Consider the following 27,958-nt stretch of genomic DNA (forward strand, 5'->3'; position numbering starts at 1 on the left):
CAAAGAACATTGAAGTTGATAGACACTTCATAAGAGAAAGGGTAACAACCGGAGAAGTTTGTTTGCCTTATGTCTCTTTAGAGTTGCAGCTGGCTGATGTTCTCACTAAAGGGGTGGCAAAGAACAAGCTTGAACATGATCTACGCAAGTTGGGAATGTATGACATTTACTCCCAACTTGAGGGGGAGTGTTGAAGATTAATTAGTTTTATGATTTTTTTCTAAGTAGATGTTTTATGTTAGTTGTTAGATAGGAGGTGGAGACCACAGAAGTTATGTGAGTCCAAATTTTGTTATGTTTTTGAGTGTTATATATGCTGTTATATGTTTTGCCGCCCTATAAGAGCATAGTTGTCTTTGTACTGTTCTATTATTTTAGTATAAATAATAAGTGAAGGGGCGGTCAGATTATTGCTCTCATTTCTTTCAAACTTCTCTTCTTCTCCTTCTCTCTTCCTTCTCTCTTCAAGAAACTACTTTTCTTTTATATTTTTTTTTAATTCAGCAGATTTCTACTATGACCATCTCTTAACACTCCTCCAATTCCAGCTATTCCCAGATTGCCCTGTTAGAGTTGTTGACAGCCCAGGGGTATTCTAGTCCTTTTACATTGTTTTATTAAAAGGTGTTTTGTCTAAGTAGGGTGTCCCATACATAACCAGGGGCATAAGAGAGAGGTCAATTCTCTCAAGCTGTGGCCATTCCTTTCTATCTCTCCTCTCTTCTACTTCTTTCTTTTTTTCCTTTTATTCTAGGGCTAAAATTAGATCTTACCAAACTGGTAACATGCCCAAAGCACTTCCATCAAAGTTTAGTGTCATCATTCCTTCCTTTATTGTAAATGGGCCTTTGGGAATGGCTGGGGTGGGAAGAGAACAGGAAGTTGTATACACTGCTGTGCAGGTCACTAACAGAGATACCTTTGAATAGATCAGAGCTGGTGACCCACAAATTACAGCTATGAGCAAGCATCAAAATATTGAGACACCTGATACCCAAAAGATGGGTATCAGTATATTAGCTGCAAAATGCTTAGGTTTTTATGAAAACTGGTTAACTGGAGATGGCAGCGGTTAACCGGAGCCCGGAGGCACGGGGGTCCCCAGCCCCCAATGGGGCTGGGCCAAAAAAGATGTAATCTTTGGGGCTAGCGCTGTTTTCTTAGAAATACGCAGAAGGGAAGAGGATTTCAAGGACTGAGATATCTTCGACAATCCAGCTTTGGCCTTCCCAGGGTGAAGTGCAAATCAAAGCTAACTCCAGATCCTCTTTTCCTGGAACTGGACAGGAAAAGCATGCTGGAACAATCCGAGTTCCTGCAATCTTGTTTGGTAAGAAGTTTCGACTTGAAAGAACTTGATCTGGAGAAAGTACGTTCCTGGTCTTCAAGAGTGTGGAGATGTAATCAGGGCTTCAATGTGAGGTGTCTGGATGGAGAAAATTGGCTGTTCTTCCTAACCTCTAAGGAAGAAGCTCGGAGAATTTTGAATACCAGTGCAAGGTGTTTTGGGGGAACACATTTGCACCTAGAACCCTGGACGGAGTACACCGGGGTTTGGCAGAAAAGAGAGGATAAGCAGAGACACTTTTGGATTAGAGTGTTCGGCCTCCCGGTACATTTGTGGAATAACGAAACAGGACGGAAGATCAGAGATATGTGTGGGGGTTTCATGGAAGTGGACGACTCAAGAAGCTTCAGGGAATCTTTCGAATGTATGAGAATAAAGGTACAATCGATGGGGCTGCCTCCACAAACAGTTAGCATAGTGGTTGGGGAGACAATGTATGCAGTAACGATCTGGCTGTAAATCAAAGCTGAAAAATGAAAACCCCAGCGGATTACAAAGAGGCAGTCTCGATAGGCATGGACTGTATCTCTCAGATTTTAACAGGGAAATCAGCCGAGGAAGAAGCACGGGCAGTGTTGGAATATTCAGAGAAAAAAGACATGGAGATTGCTCCAGTCTACACTTCTGGTAACCAGCGAAGTGCAGAACTCACCGGAGGTCAGGAGAAAGAAGGATGGAAGAAAGTGGAGAGGAGAACAAGAAGAAGACAAAATTCTAGCGGTAGACCTTCAAACAAATCCTACGGTCTGGAGTTTTTCACGCTGACAAAGGAAAAAGGACAAGGCCAGGTCAATTTCAAATTTCAAATCCCTTTAGTTTGAAATATGCCGACGTGGCCTAAGTAGATAAGCTGGCTGACGCAATAGCAGACTGGGTAAAAAATCACACTCAGGAGTTGGGCTTTGAAGCCCGCGATTTCAGGCAAAAGGACAAGCCTGCCCATTCTTTTAACCCAGGCCTAGTCCATTTTAAAAGCCCAGCCTAAAACATCAATCGGAAGCCCACAACAGGTGGATCTGAAGGAAAAGGCAAAGGTAAAGCCCAAAATGTGTTTTTGGCTTCATCCTCCTCAGAGACTGAAGATACTGTATTCGATGGAGAAGGATCAAGCTTTCAGGAGAGATGGGATGCTGCGTATCAATGCAATAGTGAGAGAAGTGGTGATACTCTATATGAGAATGTCCTATCAGACTCGGGTGAAGCTGGTGAAGAAGAAGGTTCCTCCAGTAAAAGTCCAAAGGCAAGGGGCAGGTTAATTATTCTGAAGGACCTTGTTCAAGCCAAGTCATTCTCAGATGCAGTCAGAGGCTCGGAAGAGAAGGAAAAGGGCATGACGGCGAGTTTGGAGGAACAAAATAACACTGTTGCTACAGCAGTGGAAGACGTTGGAGAAAAAGAAGATTTTCCACTGCTATGTCAAACACTGTTGCAACACACTCCAGAACCTCTTGCAGTGCTCCTACCAGCTGATGGATGCTCTCAGATCCATTCGCAATCAGTAAATCTAAGGTATGTAAAAGAAAATGAAATTTCAAATTGGGTTCTCTCTAAGTTTTTGAGTTTTCAGGATTTTCTGGGGGTTTCTTTCAAAGGGTTAGAGGAGGAAATGAAAGCACTGCTGGCTGCCATTGAAAATAGATTTTTGGTGGAAAAAGGAAAAAAAAAAAAAAAAGAACAGGAGGCAATCGAAAGAAATGTTGAGACTAGCCTGGGTTTAAACGACCCAACAGGAAGTGGGAGACATAATAGGAAATTTTAAAAATCAATAAATGGAGAGAATTAAAATACTTTCTTGGAATGTTCAAGGCCTGTGCTCGGGCAGAAGGAGGATGGTAATCAGGGACTTTATAAAAGACAGGAAACTTGATATTCTAATTTTACAGGAGACTAAGTTACAGAATTTAACCTTCAGAGAGGTGAGTAGTGTTTGGGGTTTTGACCCAGTTGATTGGGTCAAACTCCCAGCAGTGAATACTGCTGGTGGAGTAGCTTTATTGTGGAATAATAGTGCCTTCAAACCTTTGGACAAGAGGATAAGTTTGTATTCCATATCAGTCAAACTTCTGTGGGAAGTAAAGAACATACAGTTACTGGTAACAGGGGTGTATGGGCCGGTGGACTACAGACTGAAAGAAGCTTTCTAGGAAGAGCTTAACTCAATTAGAAGAGATTGGGGAGACCCTTGGGTGACAGGGGGGATTTCAATGCCATAGTAGACCCAGAAGACAAGAAAGGTTGTAAAAGGAGAAACGAAGGCATGAGTCTATTCAAGGATTTTATTCAAAATTGGGAGCTAATCAATTTGCCCCTCTTAGGAGCTAGGTATACCTGGACCAATAATCAAGATAGGCCTTCATTGGTAAGACTAGACAGATTCTTGATCTCTACTGATTGGGAAGATGCCTTCCCCAACTCAAAGCAGGAAGCCCTTCCAAGATTTGTTTCTGACCACATTCCACTTCTATTAGACACAGGTGGTTTGAGAAAATTTTCACCCCCCTTTAGACTTAAACACTGTTGTCTGGAATCAGAGGAGCTGGTTTCCAATATCCAGCAATGGTGGGCTGAAAGTTTCTTCAAAGGCACAGCCAGCCATGTGTTTTTTAAAAAACTCCAGTGGCTGAAAGCTAAACTAAAACAGTGGCAGAAAGAAAGATCAAGGAAAGATGAGGAGAAAAAGGACTTTTTCTTGAAATTAGTTGCTGATTTGGATGCAGAGGAGGAAACTGGACCTTTGGATGAGGAGAAGAGAAGGAGAAGGGCAGGGGCAAAGAAGGATTATGAATCCTTAGCTTACCAAAATGAAATTAAATGGAGACAAAGGTCAAGGGCTATGTGGCTAAAAGCAGGAGATAGCAATTCAGCTTTCTTTCACAAGTTAGCTAATGCTAGAAGATGGCTAAATTCCATAAACCAGCTAGAGGTGGGAGATAAGACTATCTCAAGAAAAAGAAATTGCTGAAACTTGTGAATTCTTCTTCAAAAATCTCTTCAGTGAACCTTGCAAATGAAGACCAAAGCCGAATGGTATTCAGTTTGACACCCTCACGGATCAGCAGGCCAAGGATCTAGAAAAACCTTTCTCAGAAAAAGAAGTTAAGGAGGCTATTGACAGTTTGGAAGGGGAAAAAGCCCCTGGACCAGATGGATTTACTATCCTTTTCTACAAGAAATTCTGGGAACTAATTAAAATAGAACTGTTGAAAGTTTTGGAGGAGTTTTATGAATCGGCTGCTTTAGAGAGAAGTCTGAATGTCACTTTCCTATCTCTGATCTCTAAGAAAAGCGGAGCTAAAGAGATGAAGGATTTTAGGCCATTAAACCTGATTGGTAGTGTATACAAAATCCTAGCCAAAGTACTGGCAGCAAGGCTAAGAGCTGTGATGGAATCTCTGATTTCACCTCACCAAGGTGCCTTTGTTCATAATAAACAAATTCATGATGGAGTTCTTATTGCAAATAAATTAATTGACTCCAGGTTAAGAAATGGGAGGAAAGGGCTGATTTGCAAAATTGACTTAGAAAAAGCCTACGATCATGTTAATTGGGCATTCTTATACTATATGCTGGATAGGATGCATTTTGGTTCAAAATGGAGGAGCTGGATTAAAGTCCGCATCTCAACCTCAAGGTTTTCATTAATAATAAATGGGTCTGTAAAAGGAAACTTCACAAGCTCAAGAGGGATGAGACAGGGAGACCCGTTATCACCCCTGCCTTTTCTAATTGTGATGAAAGGCCCAAGTAAAATGGTGGGAAGGGATTCAGATTTGGAGTTTCTAGACAGTTTTGAAGTAAGGCCCAATGGGACCAAAATCCCCATGTTACAATACGCAGATGATACCTCCTTTTCTGCAATGCTTCAGAGGATCAAATTATAAACCTGAAATATCTACTGTTCTGGTTTGAGATTATTTCAGGCCTGAAGGTGAATTTGACAAAAAGTAAAATAATAGCTGTGGGGGAAGTCCCTAACATTCATGATTTAGCTGAGTTATTGGGATGCAAAGTGGAAAACCTGCCCTCAAGTTACTTGGGTCTGCCCCTTGGAGCTAAATGTACTTCCAAAGCTATTTGGTGAACAGTTCTAAAAAGGATGGATCAAAAATTGTCAACTTGGAAGTCAAGGTACCTCTCTAAAGGTGGAAAGGTCACACTAACCAAAAGTGTGTTAGCTAGTCTTCCAACTTACCTTATGACCCTTTTTCCTATCCCATCGGAGGTGGCAAAGAAAATGGAGAAAAAGATGAGAAACTTTCTTTGGAAAGGCTGGAAAGAGACTCACAAGTATCATTTAGTGAGCTGGGATCAAATCTGCAAACCTCAATCACAAGGTGATTTAGGGTTAAGACATTTGAAGTTGTTCAACATAGCTTTATTGGGAAGTTGGCTGTGGAGATTCTCAACTGAACCAAATAATCTCTGGAGAAAAGTAATAGAGAAGTGGCCTAAGGAACAATGGGTGGGATGCTGGACCACCCCCTCAAACCTATGGTTGTGGAGTATGGAAAGGAATTTGTAAGGCAGCTAGAAAGTTCTCCGACTGCATCAGTTTTAAAGTGGGAGATGGAAGAAAAGTGAAATTCTGGTCAGACCACTGGATTGGTGACAGGCCCCTAAAGGAGATGTTTCCTGACTTGTACAATGTGGCCTTAGAAAAAGAAGCCTTAGTGGCAGACACATTCAGACTTCAGGAGAATAGCATGTGTTGGACTCCCTCATTTAGAAAGAGTTTCAATGACTGGGAAATTCAGCAGGTTGCTGACCTTCTCTCTCTGTTACAAAGCCAGCAACTAAATCTCCAATCCCAAGACACAAAAAATCTGGAAAGGGACCAAAACTGGAGTTTTCACAGTTAAATCCTTCTACTAAAAGCTAGTGAGGAGGACTGAATCTCCTTTTCCTAGTCAGGCCATTTGGGGGAACCTAGCTCCTACAAAAATTAAGTTCTTTGTTTGGGTTGCAGCTTTGGAGAGATGTTTGTCTAAGGAAATGTTGATAAAAAAAAGAACGAGCATTCCAGATATCAGGTGCTGTCTATGTAATGAGGAGGTGGAGTCAGTTGGGCATCTCTGCCTATATTGTAAGCTTAGTACTACAGTATGGAGCCACTTTTTGAAATCCCTGAATCTGAACTGGTGCATGCCAGCATCAGTTAAAGCTCTTTTGGAAGAATGGAAGATTTCTGGACTTTCCAAAAAAAGGGAGACTTTGCTGGGCTTCTGTCCCTCCAGAAGTGCTATGGGCTTTTGTGTGGTCAGAAAGAAATACAAGGCTGTTTGAGAAGAAATCCTCTTCTGAAGCCGAGGTCATTAATTTAGCCATAGATGCCATTAGGAGCTGGTTGTTAATACATTCTAATTTCAAAGATGTTACTTCTGATCATACTTTTTTGAGAGTGGACCTTTTTTTAGGTCCTTTTTTGTACAGATTCTCGTTGTACAAAGGACCAGTTATTAATATAATCATACTTTACCTTCTTTCAAAAAGAAACACTCTTGGTTTTTTTATTTTATTTATTTTCAATGCATGAGAGGGTTACCTTTTGCTCCCAAACTTTCAAAACCTCCCAACACTATTTATATTGGTGTATCCATGTGTTTCCATGGTCACTGATATTGCATTGATAATTTGATCCTTGGCTATGAGTAGTGTGTGAAACCAAGTCTTCCTGAGACCTGGCCTTATTATCAAATGTGTAATTATTCATTTCTTCCCAAACACCCCAGATCACCACATGATCATGAATACCCCAACCCTTAATGATCAATACACCTCCCTCTCCATTTCTATAACATCTCTAGCACTGCGATGATGAGAGACAGCATTATAATTTCTTAATAGGTATTATATTCATGTACAAATTCATCCAAAGGAATACATCAGCACCCATATACACCAAGGCCTTGTACAATAGGAATATATAAAAAGAAACATAAAAAAATTAGCTATTTACAAATAGACTCTCAGAAAAGGAAAAAAAAAGAGTTAATATGAATTTCCTGAAGTCTCTTTATCACCAGTAATCACTATATCATCCCTGGTCAATTTCTATCCAACCAGGCCTGAAGTTGTTCAGACATCAACATCAACTATTAATGGTGAATTGGTGATTTAGTTGCAAACCAGATTGAAGAAAATGGATAAAGAAGAGGAGGAAAATAGAGAAGAAAAGATATTGGAGATTTGGAGAGAAAGAATAGATTAACCTAATCAGCCCACTCAATCATTCTATTAATTCAAATAGGAAATCAACTAGGGAAATTTACACAGTTGCTCCTTCATCCGCTCTAGGGGCGACCATTTGTAGCTCGGCCCAGAAATTTCCAGGCTTAGCCCTAGGTTTTGTACTTTTGTATGTGTCTGTGTTATTTTATATTGCAATTTGTATTATATAAATAAGGTATGACATAAATTTCATGCACATACTAGGTGTCATATAATATAAAATATCATATATATCTAACGTTTTGTATTTAAAGTCATAAGCCCAGAAGCCTAGCCCATGATCACCCTGATTCCATCCCCAACACATTGAGTTTCTCAACAGATTTTGTTTAATCAGTAACAGAATAATTTTATAAATAATAAATATGTGTATCAAACTATATGCAGTATAGTCATTTTTAAGTATGTATAATAGAAACGGTAATGGAGTTTCTCTACAGATCTAAACCACTTCCAACCTCAGTGACAGGTGGAAATGTTTTTAATTAATGCTTTGCTAACTGCAAATTTTACAGAATCTAACAGTCAATTAATTTTTGGCTTTCAAGTCCTAATGGTTTTAAGGTGGTAGTAGTTGCAACCATGCATACTTAAGTCAAGAACAAAAGCCAAGAGTTTGTTGATAAATTGGCCGCAATAGCACGAGTGATACATGATAGCAGTAGCAAGTAGCAACAACAAAAATGAGGCTATCTCGTTTGTTGATAAATTGGCAGCTAACTGAACAGGGGTTCTGGCTGTCACATGACAATGAAACTTAAGGGAGCACTGGCTAGGTCAAGTTGAAAGAGATTAAGAAAAAGAGAAATATATCTGTTGTGGTAATCCCCAATTGTTCTCCAGAAAAGAGAAATATGATAGTTTTCCCACAATTAGAGAAAACACTGGTATCCAAGGTACAAATTTGCAGTCTAGAATCCTACATTTTGCCATGTTTTGGAGCAAAGAGATGCAACTATAAGCTACAAGGAAACAAGGATAAGTCATAAAGCTTTAATGACAACGAACTAACAAACTTAAATGAATGTATCCTGAAATGCAATTTCAAGATCTTTGAAGCAGCATTGTATTAAATATTCATATTTGATATGCTAGAGGGTTTATGTTTAAGATTTGGAAATACCTTTGCGAATTTCCCACTGAAGACAGAAACTGCTACTTTCCAAAAGGCAGGTATATGATGAATAAGAACAGCAGTTAACCTGCGGATATACCTTCCTCTCAGTGCATCCACATCTTCAGCAGCCAAATCTACCGACAATGAATCTATTGAGAAATGAGCATCTCCAACAATATCTGAATCGGCTACATCTGACTGATGATAACAGAAAAGACAAGTATCAAGTGCATTAAGCATTGAATGCAATTAGACGTGGTGATCTATAGATTAGCTTTTCTCCACACAATTTAAGATCAACAAGTGCACTTACAGATTCAGTTGAATCTTGTTGGATTTTCTTCCACTTTGCATCAGAAAGTGCCTTCTCACGGATCTCATTACGCAAAGCTTCCACTCTTGCTTCATGATCTAAGGTGCATTGTTCAAGCAAGCCCCGAATCCTGTTATTCTGCAAAAGATAAACCTAGGTAACTTAATCAGAATCCAAATATGTGGTGCAAAAGACTAAGGAATTTAAACCCCATGCAGCAAGCAAATAGATAAGTGCCTTCAAAAAAAAAAAACTTCAATAATATGACCTGGTTATGGATCTCACCAACACATAATAGTTCTGCTAACCTGAATATTTAGATAATGCCAAACTGGATCTGACTCAGGATCCAACTCCAACAACAGTCTCACAGTGTTTTCAAGCTGATAATGATTTGAAGACAAGTTACGATGGTTAGCCCATAATAGACATATAAAATCTTCATGGAAGTAAGCATGCATTGCTAGCTACCAAGCATAAGACTAGTGACTCATATAAATGGAATCATGCAAACTATAATACATGCAAAGTTCACAAGTTTTCTGTCAAGACTCTCTATCAAACAGAAGGATACCGGTAAAATGGAGTACAACCAATTTTTCCCAGATTTTCCAATACCTAAAGAGCCATTTTGTCCTGCCTATCCAGGGTCTTGGGAGGGCTGGACTGGATACAGACCTAACTTTTAACTTTTTTTTTTTGCAAAAAGTGGACACTATCAGACTACAAAATGTGTTCTTTCATGCTTGTCAGCCTGAAGATTTTATCAATGCACCAAGCAGTGGTCCGTCAGCTTTTCCAATACCTATCTTATATTGTTCATAAATTCCAAAATTTTGAAACAACTTCCTAATACATAATTAATATAAAGACGGATTGATATTTGATATTGCAATTTATATTCTTATGTGTCACTTATTTCACAGATCAGAGCAGCTAGTGGCAGGCAAAGTGCTAAAATTAGGGATATATAGTAGGGAGAAGTCTGTGGTGCTTGTGATCAAAAGACATGTGCTAAAAAGTGAAAGAAGACATGTTTAATTCACCTTCATTATCCAATCTTTCAAGTTTGCACAAGACTTTAGTTAATTGCTCCATGCCTTTACTCCCAACCTGTGATTGAAAGCTAGTCTTACTTTTATTTAAGTATAGAGAAGCCTGTGGTGCTTGTGATCAAAATGCATGTGCTAAAAAGTGAAAGAAAACATGTTTCTTTCACCTTCATTATCCAATCTTTCAAGTTTTGACAAGACTTTACTTAATTGCTCTGTCTTTACTTCCAACCTGTGAATGAAAGCCAGTCTTATTTTTATTTAAGTTCGTACTTTTACATGAAAATTTAGCTTTGTATATAAAATAGATCCCACACCTCTTATACCTCTTAAAGATCTCAATATCATAAAGGACCAGTTTCAGGATCCTCTTGAAACGCAGGCAAATCTCTGGATGCCCATCAACATGCAGTTAGTGTAATTGACCATATTAAATAACATGCACGAAAGGTTCTAGGAAGCATGTCCATGTGCTCAACTATATTAAAGAATTATGGACAGGATCACCATCATCAGGAGGTTTTAAAATATAGTTATCTATTTGCACTGATCATAGATGAATTAACTAAACATATTCAGGAGGAAGTTCCATGGTGCATGTTGTTTGCGGATGACACTGTTTTAATTGATGAAACTAATGAAGGATTAAATGCAAAATTAAGTTTATGGACAAATGCCTTAGAAACAAGAGGTTTTAAAATAAGTAGGACCAAAACAAAGTATATGACATGAATTATCAAAAAAAACAGTATATGACATGTAAATTTAGTAATAATAGGAATGTAAATCAAGATACACTTAGGATTGGAGACCAAGAGATAATTCAATGTGACCATTTTCAATACCTTGGTTCAATAATTCATAACAAGGGAGAGATTGAGGAGGATGACACCCAAAGAATTAGAGCATGATGGGAAAAATGGAGGTGTGCATCTAGACTTTTATGTGATAGGCGAATACCACTTGGATTAAAAGGAAAATTCTATAAACCAGTTGTAAGGCCAGCTATGTTGTATGAAGCAAAGTGTTGGACAGTCAAAAAACATGTCCAGAAAAAGAATGTGGCAAAAATGTGAATGCTAAGATGGATGAGTGGAAAAACTAGAAAGGATAGGATTAGGAATGAAGTTATCCATAAGAACCTAGGAACTAGGAGTAGCTCCAATATGTGATAAAATGAGAGAGAGAAAACTAAGATGGTTTGGGCACATGCATAGAAGACCAACAATTGTGCCAATTAGAAGTGATTTGCTACACATTGAAGGAGCTAGAAGAGCTCAGGTAGACCATAAAAGGCATGGGTAGAAGTAGTAAGAAATGATTTAAGCACTAATAGTTTAACAGTGGATATAGCTTTAAATAGAACGGATTGGCAAAACAGGATTCATGTAGCTGACCCCATATAGTTGGGGTAAGGCATGTATGATGATGATGATACGCCATCATCATTTCTCATATTGCAAGGCTGCTTATAGCCCATGCAACCTTAGGTCTATTAACTGCCTGTTTATCCAATACATCAACCATTCCATTTGCAGTTCTCCTTACAACCATGAATACTATTCCCAAACTTATATATTTATTATAACACAATTACCCATTCAACAAGAAATGAAGCATGCTTCATGTCAAATGCTTCTTCACATGTATTTGGATTCAGAATGACAAAATACTGCAGACAAACACAAACAAAGTGAATAAGAACTTACATCCGCTAGGTCTATTTGTGGATCTTCCATTGACTTGTAAAGCATGCCTTTGAACTCTTTCATCACTTTTTCCACCTCCTCAAGAACACGTTTAAGTATTCCAACCTGAAAGCAAATGATATCATCATGAGAACATGGTTACGGTGGAAAGACCACATCTGAAAGCAAATGATATACATCCTACTTCAGCTACCCACCCACCTACCCCCCCATGGCTGGTTGATCAAGCTAAACTTCAATAGTTTGAGATGAGATAGGGCTCTTGTACTAGTCTCTCAGTTGTCCCATTATGCGAGTATCTTTCTTTGTACTCATATAATTCTGTTTCTACTAAACTTTTCTTGATCTTACTGCCCATCAGTAGAAAAGGGTGGGTGGGGAGAACATTTAAATTTGTTTTGTGGCAAGCTAGAAGCAGTTTGAATTTGGTCCTGCCTGCAAATAAGGACTCATAATCACATTCTATCAGTTTTATTACTGAAAAGCTTGGACCAGATATTACTTGGCAGTAACCAGCAGAGGACAACAAAAGACATACCATGATTAATTACTCTCTGAAGGGTATCCATCTAACAACCATCTATGGAAAAAAGAAAAGAAAAGAAAAAAATAAAAAATAAAAGTATGGAGGCTGAGAAGAAATTTTTCTAGAAATTGAAAGAACTCCTAGGTACTCACTCTGTCACTTGTAACTGACAGGTACCCAGAGCAGATGGCAGAGAGAACCTTTGATGCAGATAACTTCTTTTTGGACAAGCCCCAGTTGAGACATCGACAAAGGCACTTAACTCATAGACATATACACAAAAGGACAGGCTTAACTGGGTGGAGATCAGAGTTTCAGATGAGGGCCACAGGGCAGTAGCCATACCATTGAACACATTACCTAATGTTACTCCATTGGTTTAAGGCTGCATCTCATCTGTGGGAAGATGACAACTGACTTTTGAGAAAATAAATCATTGGTCTACAATGTAGATATGGGTGCTAATATGATATGAATGATTGAAGCACAACCAATGAAAAAAAATTGGCATGGATTAGCAATACATTGAGAGTGCAGGACAAGATACCACATAGTATCCTCAACCGTTGACATCTACAATGTGCAGATCAAGACATGCTGTCAAGGTGCCTTAGAGCCTTGCTTAGAGGGCAGTCAACTGGGGGCTTCATCATCAGTTTCCAGATATATTATTCATCAGGTTAGTCCCCTCCCTTGTAGGGAGATATCAAACCATTTAATGGGTGATACTTGAATATTCAAGGAACTTTGGATATTGGGGCATTGAGAAGCTTTGAGGGGTGACTGCTGCATTCCATTCAAATCCAACAGGTAATGGATTATTTGTTTGGGGCCTTGAGGCTCCACTGGTGCAGGGGCATCACTTGATCCATTTCCTAGGCTACAATAGACTGGAGGTCAAGGAGAACCAACATGGTTATGATTGGCTGGATGTTGGATGGACAGGAAGTCCCTTGGTTTCTTTATCCTCGTCTTAAATAAGCAAGAGCTCTAGCAGCAAGAAGGAACATCTGATTGGGTACGGAGATCTGCAATGAGTTAGCAAATTCTCTAGCTATAAGTGGATGGGGAAAATGAATTAATTTGGGGCCTGTCCATTCTGGACTAGGTCCTATGTATTTTTGTATTAAAAGGGTATGGGAGGTATGATTGCCAATGCCAACCCAGTGGTCTGTAATCATCCTTTCACCTGCAGTTCCTTTTCCTTGTACCATTACTTATCTCTCATTTTTTCTCATTTTAATATAATTTTGATCTGGTGGCCAAATAAACAAATATCAAGGAAAAAACAGTTTATTTGAGTTGTAAATTGTAATTCTGTTCCTAGGCCCCTGATTCAGGTCTGTTCCTCCTGAAGAGGGCGCTTTGTAATCTTTGTCTCCTCTTAATAAAATTACATTACCTTTTTCAAAAAAAAATCTTAGATATCATAAGATTTTTTTATCATTAACTCATATATTGTATCCTGAGATTCAAGTGACAACCATTCAATGAATAGTAATTAATCTTGCATGGCACAAAAAGGATGGATAGCAGATGCTAACCCATAGTCACCATCTTATCAACTGTAAGGTGGCTTGTAGTCTGGCAATTTTTTCTTGACCTAGTTAGAGAAGACAGCTTCCACTGGATCTCTCCCAACTCTGGGAAAGAGGAGTAATGTGTATTGGACTGCAGTATTTTATGCTGTCATGTGGAGCATCTGGGAAGAGCACAACAAAAGAAATTTTGAAAACAAGTGCAGTTCTCTAGAGGGTTTTGAAAAGGTGTATCCTGGCTTTGTTTAACTACTGGATGCTGACTAATAGGAGCTTCAGAAGCATTTACTATGGTGATCTGGACAGAAATCTCTTGGAAATCCTACAATCTGCTCTCTCTCCAAGGCCAAACAGTGCCTTTACCCACCTTCTTGATAGTAATCTAAGAAGAAATCATGAGTCTCCACCAGCTGCTGGAATTGGAGAAGTCATTTTAAATCCTGGTGGGAGCCTGTGGGCCTTCAGTGGACCAACAACTGCAACTGATGCCTCAGAAGCTGAGGTCCAAGCACAACTAACAGGCCACCAGATAGCTAAATCCCTCCAGGCGGAGTCTCTTCTAGTGGGAGATTCCAGGAATGTGATTGGCTGAATTAACAAGAAAGGGACTAAGCCTTGGAGGCTGGCTGAATCAGGATCGGGAAGGGATTTTTTGTATAGTGCAAATATTTTACCTGCATCGTGAGTTTTTGTTCTTTTTGTTGCTAAGACCTCCTCTTCGTGTACAGCATCTCATGATCATGTACACCCCTCCCTCTCTTTTGGTTTAATGAAAGTTGCTCTTTCTCAAAAATTAAAGATGCTAACCTATCAAAAATATTTTCTGTTACCAATTTTGTACCTCATTCTTTTATTATAAATTAATAAAACTTGCTGTTACCAATAAAAAAATTATTTGCCTCAAGCAATATTACATGCAAATTATAATTGCTTAAAAAAGAGGGAAATTCATGTGTACATGGGAAGGCAGGACAATCGACTTTGCTTTCATGTATTCTCTAACTGCCAAGTCATATTCACCCTTGTTGATGTTCCCACGAATTGCACTTGGCAAATTAAATAGTGTGCGGAACCTCTGGAGCATTCCTTGAACAGACCTGATCTTCTCTGCTTGAACCTACCATGATGTCAGTGTAGGAAAATAAAATGCATATCAAGCTCATTTGACCGAAATAATATCCAAAATCTTCAAATTTGATGATCAATTTGGTATTAAGATTTTTCCAACCTGCCTCTCAAATAATGGTTCAAAAGCACGCTTTGCCTGTGAACTAACACCTTGTATACAATTATACAAATGAGTAGTTCCTGCACCATCAGGATCTTCCTCTATCCACCTCAATTTTGATTCAATATCTGCTCAAGAATTAAAACTGTCAGAAGTCCTCGCAATAAAATTAACTGAGAAACATTCAAATGACAAGAAAAGTGATGCACCAGAAGCACAATAAGCATTATTTAAAATAAGAAGTGAAAAACCACCTAGTGACAACTAAAACAAACTCGAATATACTGTTATCACAAAGATTATACCAACAAATCCAGATGAGATACAATGGTAGCATACCATCAATTGTTGTCTTGCAGGAGACAAAACAGTCAAAATTTTCTTTTACTAATTGCTTTCTCTGTTGAGTCCTTCCTTTAAGATCAGTTTTTAAAGCAAGAGCACCAGCCTCCAAGTCAGCAGCACTTGTTTCTTGGTGTATCCGGGATAAGAATAACTTTGAATCGAACTTCTCAGAAAAATACATCAACTTCTCTGAAAAAAATGCACACAGACATCCATAGTGATGCCCAGACATGATCCACAAAAAAATGGCCAGTAAATATCAAAATAACCAACAATGCTCCAATAGCAAGTGACAAGACATTAATACAATGCTTACAAATATAAAATTTGCATTTTGTAGACAATTGATAACATCCCAGGAAGATATTTCTTGAGAAAAGTAACTAAAAACAGCCCATAAGGGAAATCCTCAACACAACAAGGGAGATCAATACATTCTTCAAATGAACAAGGAGATCAGCTAACGGTTTAGCTGACACGTTGGCTAAACAAGGGACTGTGAGAGAGAGAATGTTCTGGGCAGTTTTGTAAGAAAGATTACTGAGGGCTCAACACCTGTTTAGGGGTTGACAGCTGTACTTAACTCTGGAAAGTTATTCTTAAGTTGTATTAATGAAGTTACCGTTTCCAATAAAAAAAATGTAACTAAAAACAAAAATAATCAATGAAGCACCATGAAGGTAACTCATAGTTCATACTGTTTCCATCTTGTACAGACAAGAAAGTAAGTGTTGTACATAGTTTTCTTACTGCACTACTGTCCAGCAGTAGCACCTTGTATATGTATATTTATATATATTTTTTATTCATTTTGGCCTATATGTAGCGTCTCTTCAATAAAGTAAGGTTCCTTGGAATGGAGATTAATGGTACTAGAAAACCCTTTAGCTTCTGGTTTCTCTCTTCTCTCTTTATGGTTTCTATATCACGTTATTTAGACTGGTCAGTGCTGAATCCTTGGAGTCTTTATCTCCACAGGTCATATGTGTGTGTGTGTGTGCACACCCACACTTATTGTCAAAAAGGTTTCTTAATTACATCAAGTAGGAACCTTCTCTACATGATTAAACTTATTTCTGCCACAGGGAGGAATTTGGTGACCCATCTAAACCAACTATCAAACTCAGATAGGGGGGCCACTGGATTAGCCATGCATTCATTCCCACAATCTAAATCAACCTTACCATATCATATACCCAACTTTGTACCAGTGGTTTCCCATTAATATTAACTGTTTAAAGATTTCAAGTTTTTAAAATAAAATCTGTCCGTAACCTATCAAAAAAATAAAACTTGTCCATAAAAGGTTTTTATTTTGACCAAATGGCAATTCTGTTGGGCCAAAACCTATGATACCCAGATACTTGTACAAGGGTGCCTTATCCAGGTCAAATAGGTCAAAAGTTTTTCCATGAATATAGGGTGGAGAGAAGATCATGACGGAACCCTCTCAGAGAGATTTACAAAACAAGTTGAAGGTTGCCTCTTAAGTCAAAAAGAACCATTTTCATCTCTGATCAGCCACATTTTGACAATAATATCCTTTAAGGAGATAAAAAATATCTCAACCTAGTGTGTATTTCAAAGCTGTTTTGGTTCAGTTGTACTGGTTATATGCAGGGCGGTGGCCAATTTGGGTTAAAAAAAAGTTAGGGTATCCTAGGAAGGAATGATGTCTCGTTGTTGCCCACAAACAGTAGAGGAAGTGTTAGTAGATGTGTCTTTTGCTCGCTTGGACTTCTGAGGATGGAATTCTGCCTCACTTGAAGGGGTGGAGAAATTCTGCAGATATTGAAGCAAAGAGTTTCTTTTCTGGATAAAATAAAAGATGAGGATGGAATTCTATTGAAAATCAAAGAAAGAGAAAATCTTTGGTGATTGTTGCTAAAGAGATGGTGATGCGGTTTAAAGGATTTTTGTATGTAGCATTGTTTGCTGGAGTGGAAGTTTTTGAAAGGAAGAAAGTGGCTGATTTGTTGCAACAATTTATTGAGGCAAGAGGTTTTGGCTACATCAGGAAGGACAAAGTAAAAACATGTGAAGAAGGATAGGAAAAGGATTTGGAGACTGGTTTGGTATTTCAGGCTTCTGTCAATTTGCCAATCATTTCAGAGTAGGTGGTTGTGGTATGTGCATTTGAGACTCAAACATTTTGAAGACAACAAGGTTCATTCTTTTTCATCTAAAAATTTGGAAGGTTTGAATGCTTTTATCATTTGTACAGAATTTGGTCATGTTGTTGTAGCTAAGCAGTGGCCAATGTCCAATAGGGTGGAACTAACTAACAATCCCAAAGATTAGTTGGTTGGCTCCTTTACCTCTGCTTGACTAGACCTGACATATCCTATGCAGTTGGTATGGTAAGCCAATATATGCATGAGCCAAGGACCTTTTATATGCAAGTTGTCAATAGAATTCTTACATATTTGAAGGGATGTCCTGGTCAATCATGGACAGTTGAAAATTGAGGCTTATATAGATACAGAATGGGCAGGATTTGTTGATGATGGGAGATCTACATCCAGATACTATACTTTAGTAGGGGCAATGTGGTTTTATGGAGAAGCAAGAAACAATCAGTCGTTGCTCATTTTAGTGCAAAGGTAAAATACAGGGCAATGGCGCATGGTATGTCTGAGTTGCTTTGGTTAAAAACCTTATTGATAGAAATGGGAATTCAGACAGATACTCCAGTGAGACTTTACTGTGACAACCAAGCATCTATAAACATTGCTCATAATCATATGCAACATGACCGTACAAAGCACATTGAAGTAGACCAACATTTCATCAAATAGAAGATAGCCAGTGGAGAGATTTGCCTACCCTTCATGAAATCAGGAGACCAACTTGCTGATTCTCTCACCAAGGGGGTCTACAAACCAAAGTTTGACAGTAATTTAGGCAAGCTAGGCATGATAGACATCTATGCTTAGCTTGAGGGGGAGTGTTGAGAATACATTGTATTGAGAGGTTTTTTTTTTTTGATAAATAATAGATAATTTATTGAGAGGTTTTTTTTTCTTTACCCTCTTTTATATTTGGGCACCCAAATAAGGGCATTTTTGTAATCTGTTATTTTTATCAATAACAGGAATTCATTATATTAATAAATAAACTAGTTACAACACTCCAGAGAGAGATAAAATGGCTTAACTCTTTCCGAGAAAACAACATAAAAACTTACAATACAGCACAAGACATTTGATCCCTTCCCACCCCCTTCTTTGCCAAAGCATCTGCAAATGCATTTAGTGTTCTCTTCACCCATTGAAATTAGATTTCCAACCCCCTAATTAGCCATTTAATTTCCCTCCTCTCATTAGCAAATTCCCAAAGTCCACTTTCCTTCTATAACCAGCTTAACACTAGCTTTGAGTCCCCTTCAACAACTAGCTTTGTATATTTAGTTCTTTGGTCTTCCTTATACCCTCCAGTACAGCATAGACCTCAGCTCTAAGAGAGTCCCCAACCCCAATGGGACCTGAATACATTGCATTCACCTCCCCATTCTCATCTCTAAAGATACCTCCTACACCTGAAGGACCTGGATTGCCCTCGCTACTAACATCAAAATTTAACTTTATAAAGCCACAGCCTGGTGGTGACCACACAAGACAAGCAGAAGAACGAGCAAGAGCAGAATTAACCACCTCCATCCAACTGTTCAGAAACATATCCGTCGAAACATCATCAAACAAGTCCAAAGATTTTAATCATTTTAAGAAAAAAGTTCTGGAGTTCCTTTCCTCCCAAATAGTCTAGCAAATAGCAGCCCTCACACACCTCCACATAATCTTTACCCTTTTCTTTGGCCATCTAAGGAACAAAGAGTTAAACAAGCTTTGAATATTTGGCAGTGGAGTCCACCTGCAACCACATAGAGAAAGAAACCAGTCCCAAATAACAAGCACCAAAGGGGCAAGAAATTACTAAGTGGTAAGAGCTTTCACCATTAGCTTTGCAAAGAATGCATCGATTTGGAGACAAGCACCAAAAAGGCCTTTTTCTTTGGAGTAAGTCACAAGTATTACATCTATCCAAGAAGGATTCCCAACAAAAACCTCCAATCCTTAGAGGAATTGGCTCACTCCAAACTTCCTTTACTGGAAAATTTTGTGCAAAATTACTGATTGAACGCAAGAGGGACTTAAAGAAGGAAACACAAGAGAAGGTCCCCAAGGGAGCTAGAGTCCACGATCTCGTATCCCTCTCTAAGGGATCCAACACCACCCCATTTAAGATTTTAATCAGATTCATGATATTTTCAACTTCTAAATCCCTTATAGAGGTGTAAATCGGGCAGTGCCACCCGTGGCCCGGCCCAAATTTGGACCGGCATGGCACAACGGCACGCGGGCCTGCCAGGCCCGGCAAGATGGTCCAAACCGTGCTGGGCATGGGGTTCCAGGTCCATGGGCCAACACGACACGGGTCGCACTCGACTCGCCCGATGAACTAGTCATTGGAGACTTTTTTGGAGAGGGTTACAGAAATACCCCCCAACAACCATATAGGGGGGTATTTATGTATTTTGGTTTCTTTTTTTTTTGGGGGGGGGGGAGAAAGAATGAGACAAATGCCCCCCAACAGCTATATAACAGCTAGTTTGGGGGGCATTTTGGGTAAAGTGATAAATAACTTCACAATGACCAAAATACCCCTTCCAATAGCTACACTTGATGTTTCACCTGAAACAGATGATTAAAGTCAAGAACAATAGGAGAAAATGATGAAGTCAATATTTTTTGTATACTCAATAGTTGTATAGCATTTTTTCAAATTATTGTAATTTTTTTATTTTATTTTATTTATTTGATATTTTTTAATAATGTAATTTTTTATTTTCGATTTGTAACTATATTGCATTTTTTATATTTTATTAATTTATTCCATTTTCCAATTTTCATATTTCATTCATTCGACCATTGTATGCTTTGTATCATTCAAATTTAAATGAAATAAAATTCCTATTTTTCTTCCAATTTGAGTCGTTGTCTCTTTGACTTTTTATTTGGTTAAGTATTTTTTTCATTTCTTTGTTAGATTTCTTATTTTTTCAAATAGTTCCCAAAGGAAAGTTAAATGTTTTAGTTTTACTTAGCAAAGAAATAAAAAAATGTCAAAAAAAAACTAGTCTGGTCCGATTCGGCGCACGCCCAAGCCCATGGCATGGGCTCGCATGGGCTAGGGCCGTGGGTCATGCTAGGCCAAGCCCCCAAATTATCCCTGGGGAGGGGGGACACGGTCTGCACTTTGCACAGGCCACAAGCATGGCCCGTTTTACACCTCTAATCCCTTAGACCTCTTCTAAACCCCAGATCCCAATCCAACCCAAAGTTAGACTTAGAAGGAACCAAAAAACTAGATACAACTTTGTCTTTATAGTGGGAGAGGGAAAATAAGGAAGGAATTTGGTCTTTTAAAGGTACATCACCCACCCAAATGTGCTCCTAGAATTTTACATGATTCCCAAAGCAGAGATCATACCTGATATGCTGCAAAAAGGAAGGAAGAATGGCATGTATAGACTTCCAAGGAAAAGCTCTAGTAGACCTTGCCAAAGTCCCAATGTCCCAGCCATCATCTTCCAAAAACGTTGGGAAATTGTAAAGTCGGATCTCATGGAGTTTTTCAGGGACTTCCATTCATCTGCCATTGTCAACAAGGGCCTTAACTCTACCTTTCTTTGCCTCATCCCTAAGAAAGGGGGAGTCTTGGAAGTTAAAGACTTTAGACCCATAAGTTTGGTTGGGAGCATATGCAAAATTTTGGCGAAGGTTCTAGCCAACAGACTTAAAGAAGTCCTTGAAGATCTAATTTCTCCAAATCAGTTGCTTTTGTTAAAAGAAGCCAAATTGTAGGCAGCATTCTTATTGCAAATGAGTGTGTAGAAGACAAAAAATCCTCTGGGATCCCGGGGGTCCTTGTGAAACTTGATCTTGAGAAGACGTACGACAAAGTGGATTGGGACTGCATTCTTGATTACTTAAGGCTAAGAGGTTTTGGGAGAAACTGGATCAAGTGGATTAAAGGTTGTATTGGCTCTCCATGGTTTTCAGTATTGATAAATGGTGAAGTGAAAGGTTATTTCAAGGCAAACAGGGGCCTAAGACAAGGTTGCCCTCTTTCCCCTTTAGTTTTCACCTTGGTGATGGATATATTTAATTATCTCTTTGACAAGTCAATTCTTTTCAACATGGTGAAAGGTTTCGAAGTGGGTAGGGATAAACTTCACATCTCTCACTTACAGTTCGCCGACGACATAATCCTATTCTTAAGTGCCTCTATAACCAACATCACAAACACTAAAATGGTAATTGAATGTTTCGAGATTCCCACTGGTATGAGAGTTAATTTCTGCAAAAGCAGTATTGTGGCTATCAACTCGGTGGAAGTGGATCTTCTAGAAAATTTCAAATCTTTATTGAGGTGCAAAGTGGAGAATCTCCCCATTACCTACCTTGGGATGCCTCTTGGAGGGAATCCAAAATCCCTTACTTTGGGGTCCTATGTTGGAGAAATGCGAGAAGAAACTATCGACTTGGAAAAAGTGTTATCTCTCCAAAGGGGGTAGGCTTACCCTCTTAAAGGCCTCCTTTTCAAATCTGCTGGTCTACTTTCTCCCTGTCTTCCAGATTCCGACCAAGGTCAGAAATCAGATTGAGAAGCTACAAAGGAATTTTCTTTGGGAAGGTGGTGAAGATAAGAGAAACCATTTAGTCAGCTGGAAACAAGTATGCAGACCAAAAGAGGAAGGCGGTTTGGGTATTGGACAGCTTAAAGAAAAAAATTCCTCTCTTCTAGGCAAATGGCTCTAGAGATTTCCGAAAGAACCTAATGCTCTTTGGACTGCTGTCATCTCAAGTAAATATGGACGAAATACAAACAGGTGGGATTGCAATCTCCATTTGAACAGGATAAAGGCCATCAATCCTTGGAAAGGTATATGTTCCATTCATACTTCCTTCTTTCCTTTTATAAGGTATAAAGTGGGAAATGGTTCTAAAATTAAATTCTGGAAAGATCTTTGGCGGGGGGGAATCTACCCTGGATGCCTCTTTCCCTAGGATGTTTAACCTCACCCTTGTCCAAGAAGCCTGTATTTCTGATTGCCTCCCAAACCAGTCCGCCAAGAATTCTTTAAACCTCCACCTCAGAAGACCCCTAAGGGACTACGGAGATTTCTGATTTAATAGCTTTAATCCAACCCTCAAAGATGCCTATATATCCCCCTCTCATTCTGACACCCGACTGTGGACCCTTCACCCAAATGGCGAATTCTCTTCTAAGTCTATGTTCAGGGCTTCGACTGCTGAAGATGAGCATCCCTCTTTTCCTTACAAGAAAATTTGGTGCAGCCACATCCCCTAAAGAATTTGCTTCTTTGTATGGGAAGCTTGTCTCCAGAAAGTTAATACTTGTGATCTCCTTCAGAAAAAGCTTTTGGGAAGACGCTCCGTTTCTCCTCATGTTTGTATTTTATGTCTCAGCGAGGGTGAATCTGCAGATCACATTCTTCTTCATTGCAGCTTCACTCAAAGGATATGGTCCCATTTCTTGAATATGTCAGGGTACAGCTGGGCTTTTCCAAAACACATTATGGACAACTTGAACCAATGGCAAGGAATAGGGCTTAGCAAAAGGGGTAAAGTCTTTTGGCAATCAGTACCTCATGCAGTAATGTGGGGCGTTTGGGATGAAAGAAACACCCGTATCTTTGACAATAAAAGCAGAACCTTGGAGGAGTTAATCTCAGATATTACCTATCTTTGCATCCTTTGGTCGGTGAATTCAGATCTATTTAAAGGACTTTCAGTTAATGATATTATCAGAAATATTCACCCCTTTCTGTTTCTACCTCATCCTCAGCAAACTCCCTTGAGGCATCCCGTTTCCATCAGTGAAGGTGTAATAACCCTTAAGTTTGACGGTTGTGCCTTAGGCAATCCGGTTTTGCAGGTATTGGTGGTACAGTAAGGGACGAAAGGGGCAATATCTGCTGGACTTTTAGTGGCCCAATCGATTGGGCCGACTCCACAAAGGCTGAAGTGATGGCTGCTCTCACCGGAATCAGGATAATTAAGAATTTGGATATTCAGAATTTGATCATTGCAGGTGATTCAGCAAATACAATAAAATGGTTAAGAGACAAAAAAGGGGGCCCTTGGAGACTTTATCACTATCTGACTGAAGCTTGGTATTCTTTGGATGGATTGAATGTTAACTTAGTTTGGATTCCTAGGCAATACAATCATACTGCAGATGGCCTAGATAAATTTGGTTTGTATTTGGAGCATTTGTATAGTGACAAGCCTCCTCCTTTGTAACTTGTAGGGGTTCCCCCCTGTTTTGTATATCTCCTCTTGTCCCCCCCCCCCTTTTTATTCTCAATAAATCTTGGTTAAATTTTCTCAAAAAACCATGAATGCTCAAAATTACCCAAGTCCACAACTTATCCCTCTCACCTTCAAACCTCCACGATCATTTCCCCAACAAAGCTTCATTTTTCTTCCAAATGTTACCTAATCATAACCCTCCACCAGCATTACTTTGAGATACTATTTCCCAATCCACCCTATGATCCTTCCTCTCCTCCCCTGGTTTCCACAAGAAGTCCCTCGTCAACTTTCCAAAACCCTACTTATCTTAGAAGTGTTTTTTTTTTCAGAAATGTTCTCATATTAGATTTTTTTTTTGTGGGAGTGAACAATAGAATACACAATACATTCGAATGAACCCCTTTCTTCCTTCTTCATTCTTACAACTGGTCTCGCCACTAGTTTTGCAAAGCACACACACATGAGGAGAGAGACGCATGTTAGGCCTTCTCTTCTGTAGCATATCACAAGTATTGATCTTTCCAAGGAACACTGCCCAACACAAAACTTGAACTTCTGAAGGGATAAGCTTACACCAAATCTCTTTCACTGGAAAGTTCACCCCCAAGGAAATAAAGTGGATAAGGAGGTTGAAAAAGGATGCACAAGAAAAGACACCATCAAAGGAGGTGGACCAAATTCTAGTGTCCTTCAAATCTTGACCCAAGAAAACCTTATCCAGTTTGGCTAATAACAAAATGAGGGAATCACATTCATTATCCCTTAAACCCTTCTTAAAACCAAAGTCCCAATTTAATCCTCAAGGGGAAGCTAAACCAAACAAAACCATATTGTTTTCAGTTCTCAAAACAAAAATAACGTTAGATAATGTTTTTGTTTTGCTGCTAACAGAGAAATTTCAAAAGCAAGTAAAAATAAAAGCATTCACATTGTCAAACACCCCCCTTAGATAGACATAAGAAGCCTACCTCTCCCATACTTTCCACACTAATATCGAAATACCATCATGTCCTAATGTCTTTCCCTTCATCTTATTCAACATCTATTTCACTTCAATGGTTCTTTTTTTTTTTTTTTGAAAAGTGAAGATTTCATTGATATTCAGAAAATAAAAAAGATGTTGTTGAGGGAGAGGTTTCCTCCATAGCCAATTACAACATAACATAGATCATTTAACCAAAGGACATGTTATTTCGCAAAGGTACATGTTATTTATAACACTATTAGCATTGATGATCTATACTCTCCTCCATTAGCACCCTCTACATGTTGTTCATTTAATAATTTTTCAAAACAGTTTTCCCATCTTTCCTTGATTTCTTTATCTTTTACCAAGACTCTTTGATCTTCCTCTTTAATGCACCTAACATAGTTTAAACTTCTATCTTTCCTTTCTCTCGCCTTTTCTAGTTTATAAATACCTAGTTTAGTTTACATATAATATTTGATATTATTAAAAAAATGAAAAAAGGTAACTTAAATTTATTAACTGAAACAAAATCATACAAGTAAGCCCCAAAAGAGGAGCAACCACTGAGAACAAACTCCCAGATTACATTACACCTGCAGTCCAAGACACTAATTTTCCCACAGCGTAGGAGATAAGACAGTCTACATTCTTAGCTTTATTTTGGAATATTCTTCTGTTTCTCCCCAACCAAATGGAACTGATCACAGCTGCAGGGATGGCCCACCAGACACTTCTAGCCAGCTTAGAGAGGCCTTGCAGGTCCCAGCTCGATAGCAGATCCGAAATTTGCTTTGGCATGACCCAGGAAAGACCTTCAAAAGAAAGGAAGTGATCCCAAAGTGCTGCCGAAATAGGACAATGGATGAACAGGTGATTATTATCCTCTTCTGCTTGACCACACAGCTCACACATCATGTTCTGAATCAGGACTCCTCTTCTGGCCAGATTCTGGTTAGATAGATTTCTGTCCAAAACTATAGCCCAAAGCAAAGCATTCACTTTGAAGAGGGTAATCTGGTTCCAAATTTTAATAGCAGGAAAGTTTTCAATTCATCCACCCACTAACCTTCTGACAGAGGAATCCACGGTGAAGCTTCCATCTGCATTCCACTTCCAGATCCAATAATTTCCAAGGGGCTCAACATCTGGTTGGAGAGCAAGCCCAGCATCTCCACCACTTGATCCACTTCCCAGTCTTGAAAAGGTCTTCTGAAAGCAGGAATCCAGGCAAATCTATTTCCAATCACTTCACAACAATCTGCCACCCTTACCTCTTGGTTTTCTGCAAGTTGAAAAATCTGGGGGAACATCTCTTCAAGGGACCTGTTATTGCACCACTTGTCTTTCCAGAAACTCAGGCGATGCCCTAAGCCCAACTTAGGGGACAGACCATTGTGGAGAAGAAGGTAGACTTCCATTATCCTCTTCCAAAGAGAGCACCCCAGGGAAGGAAGGTTTGGCTTCGCTAACCAGTCCCCTCTATATGTTCCATACTTGACTGCAAGTAAATTCCTCCACCAACTATCTCTTTCTCTTGCAAATCTCCAAATCCATTTTCCCATTAACGCACTATTGAAAGTTTTCAGACTCCTCACCCCCAAGCCACCTTTTTCCTTTGAGGTACAAACCTGATTCCAACTAACCAAATGGATTTTCTTTTTCTCCTCCCAACCTTTCCACAGGAAATCCCTCTGAAGCCTTTCTAATTTCTAAGTCACTTTAGTGGGGATTGGAAAGAGGGAGAGGAAGTAGAAGGGAAGATTAGAGAGAGAGAGCTTTTTAGGAGAGTGATTCTACCCCCCCCCCAAGGAAAGATGTTTGGCTTTCCAGGAAGCCAATTTCCTTTCTAGTCTTTCCACCACTGGTTCCCAAATTAGTGAGGAGGAGCATTTGGCCCCTAGGGGGAGGCCAATGTACATTGTCAGCAAGAAACCAACCGAACAAACAAGAGCTTCTGCAAGGGTTTCAAGATTCTCTACCTTCCCCACTGGAATTACTTTACTCTTGGTCCAATTGACTCTCAAGCCTGTCACCACTTCAAACCAGCTCAGCACCCCAAGCATGACCCCCACTTGATCTAGATCTGCATCAATAAAACACAAGGTGTCGTCTACAAACTGAAGTTGAACTTTTTCTCCTCCTGGAGCTGACTCAAACCCTTTCCACAAACCTTCTTCGCTCACTCAGTTTACAAACAGAGACAAGATCTCCATTATACAAATAAACAGGATGCCTTAGACCTCTAGAGCTCTTAAAGAAATCAGCCAGTTCTCCATTAACTAGAACTGCAAATTTGGGTGAGGAAATACATACTTTGATCCAGTTCCTCCATTTTTGACCAAAACTCGTCTTCTCCAAGACCAAATCCAAACACTTCCAGTTGACATGGTCATGTAGGCCTTCTCCAAATCCAGTTTGCAAACCAGCCCTGGATTCCCTTCCCATTTCCTTGAATCTATCAGCTCATTTTCCACCAGCACACTGTCTAGCATCTGTCTACCCGGCATAAATGTGAATTAGTTCTTTGCAATCACAGTTCTCAGCATTGTTTTCAGTCTTTCTGCTAGAACCTTAGCTAGAATTTTATAAAAGCTATTCAGCAAACTGATGGGTCTAAAATCCTTGATGTTAGTGGCCCCTTCCACCTTAGGAATTAGAGATATGAAAGTGGAATTAAGGCTTCTTTTCAGAGCTGCAGTTGGTGGAAATCTTGAAACGCTTTCATCAAATCCTCTTTCACCACTTCCCAGCACTTTTTATAGAAAAGACTAGTTAGACCATCCGACGCCAGGGATTTATCCACTTCCATATGTTATATTATAAAAATTACAACATAAATATTATACATAAAAGGCCAACAAATTTCCATAAATTATAAATTCTATATTTAAAGTCATAGGCCCAAAAGGCCAGCATTGGTCCAGGCTTTATATTTCAGGCTTGGGGTCTGGCCAGGCCAGGCCTAGGCTACACTCCTTATTATAGGTGCTAAGCCAGTCCATCCTGGCCCATGATCACCCCTAGGTAGGGGCAATGCAGAGATCATTTGACTACTAGGTTATCCAGACCCAGATGGGGCAGGAATTTCATTCAGGGCAGAACCTTGTTTTCCCCTTGAAGGAATAAAATTAGCTTAGTCTTCAGGCTGGGTTGGTTTGTTGATTAAAGGGGAATGCCAAGAAGTGGTTAGTTGGTTTGTTTCAAGGGCAGAAGGCCCTTGCCCCTTAGAAAGATGATTAGGG

The 27,958-nt window shown here is 39.2% G+C and overlaps 1 protein-coding gene across 1 annotated transcript in view; it reads right to left on the reverse strand.

The window, feature by feature from the left end:
* Positions 1 to 27,958, reverse strand: part of LOC148851609 (exocyst complex component SEC5A-like) — a 68,172-nt gene that overhangs the window by 24,861 nt on the left and 15,353 nt on the right. Inside the window, exons 4-10 of the mRNA XM_088945535.1 lie at positions 15,399 to 15,593; positions 15,060 to 15,187; positions 14,790 to 14,948; positions 11,768 to 11,872; positions 9,315 to 9,389; positions 9,007 to 9,144; positions 8,700 to 8,891 (exon numbers count right to left, since the gene is read on the reverse strand). Coding sequence (XP_088801661.1) covers positions 8,700 to 8,891; positions 9,007 to 9,144; positions 9,315 to 9,389; positions 11,768 to 11,872; positions 14,790 to 14,948; positions 15,060 to 15,187; positions 15,399 to 15,593 — 992 coding nt within the window. The remainder of the gene's footprint in view (positions 1 to 8,699; positions 8,892 to 9,006; positions 9,145 to 9,314; positions 9,390 to 11,767; positions 11,873 to 14,789; positions 14,949 to 15,059; positions 15,188 to 15,398; positions 15,594 to 27,958) is intronic.

The sequence above is a fragment of the Nelumbo lutea genome, chromosome 5, assembly GCF_056320005.1.
Source record: "Nelumbo lutea isolate HS-2025 chromosome 5, American lotus-T2T, whole genome shotgun sequence".
Classification (NCBI taxonomy): domain Eukaryota; kingdom Viridiplantae; phylum Streptophyta; class Magnoliopsida; order Proteales; family Nelumbonaceae; genus Nelumbo; species Nelumbo lutea.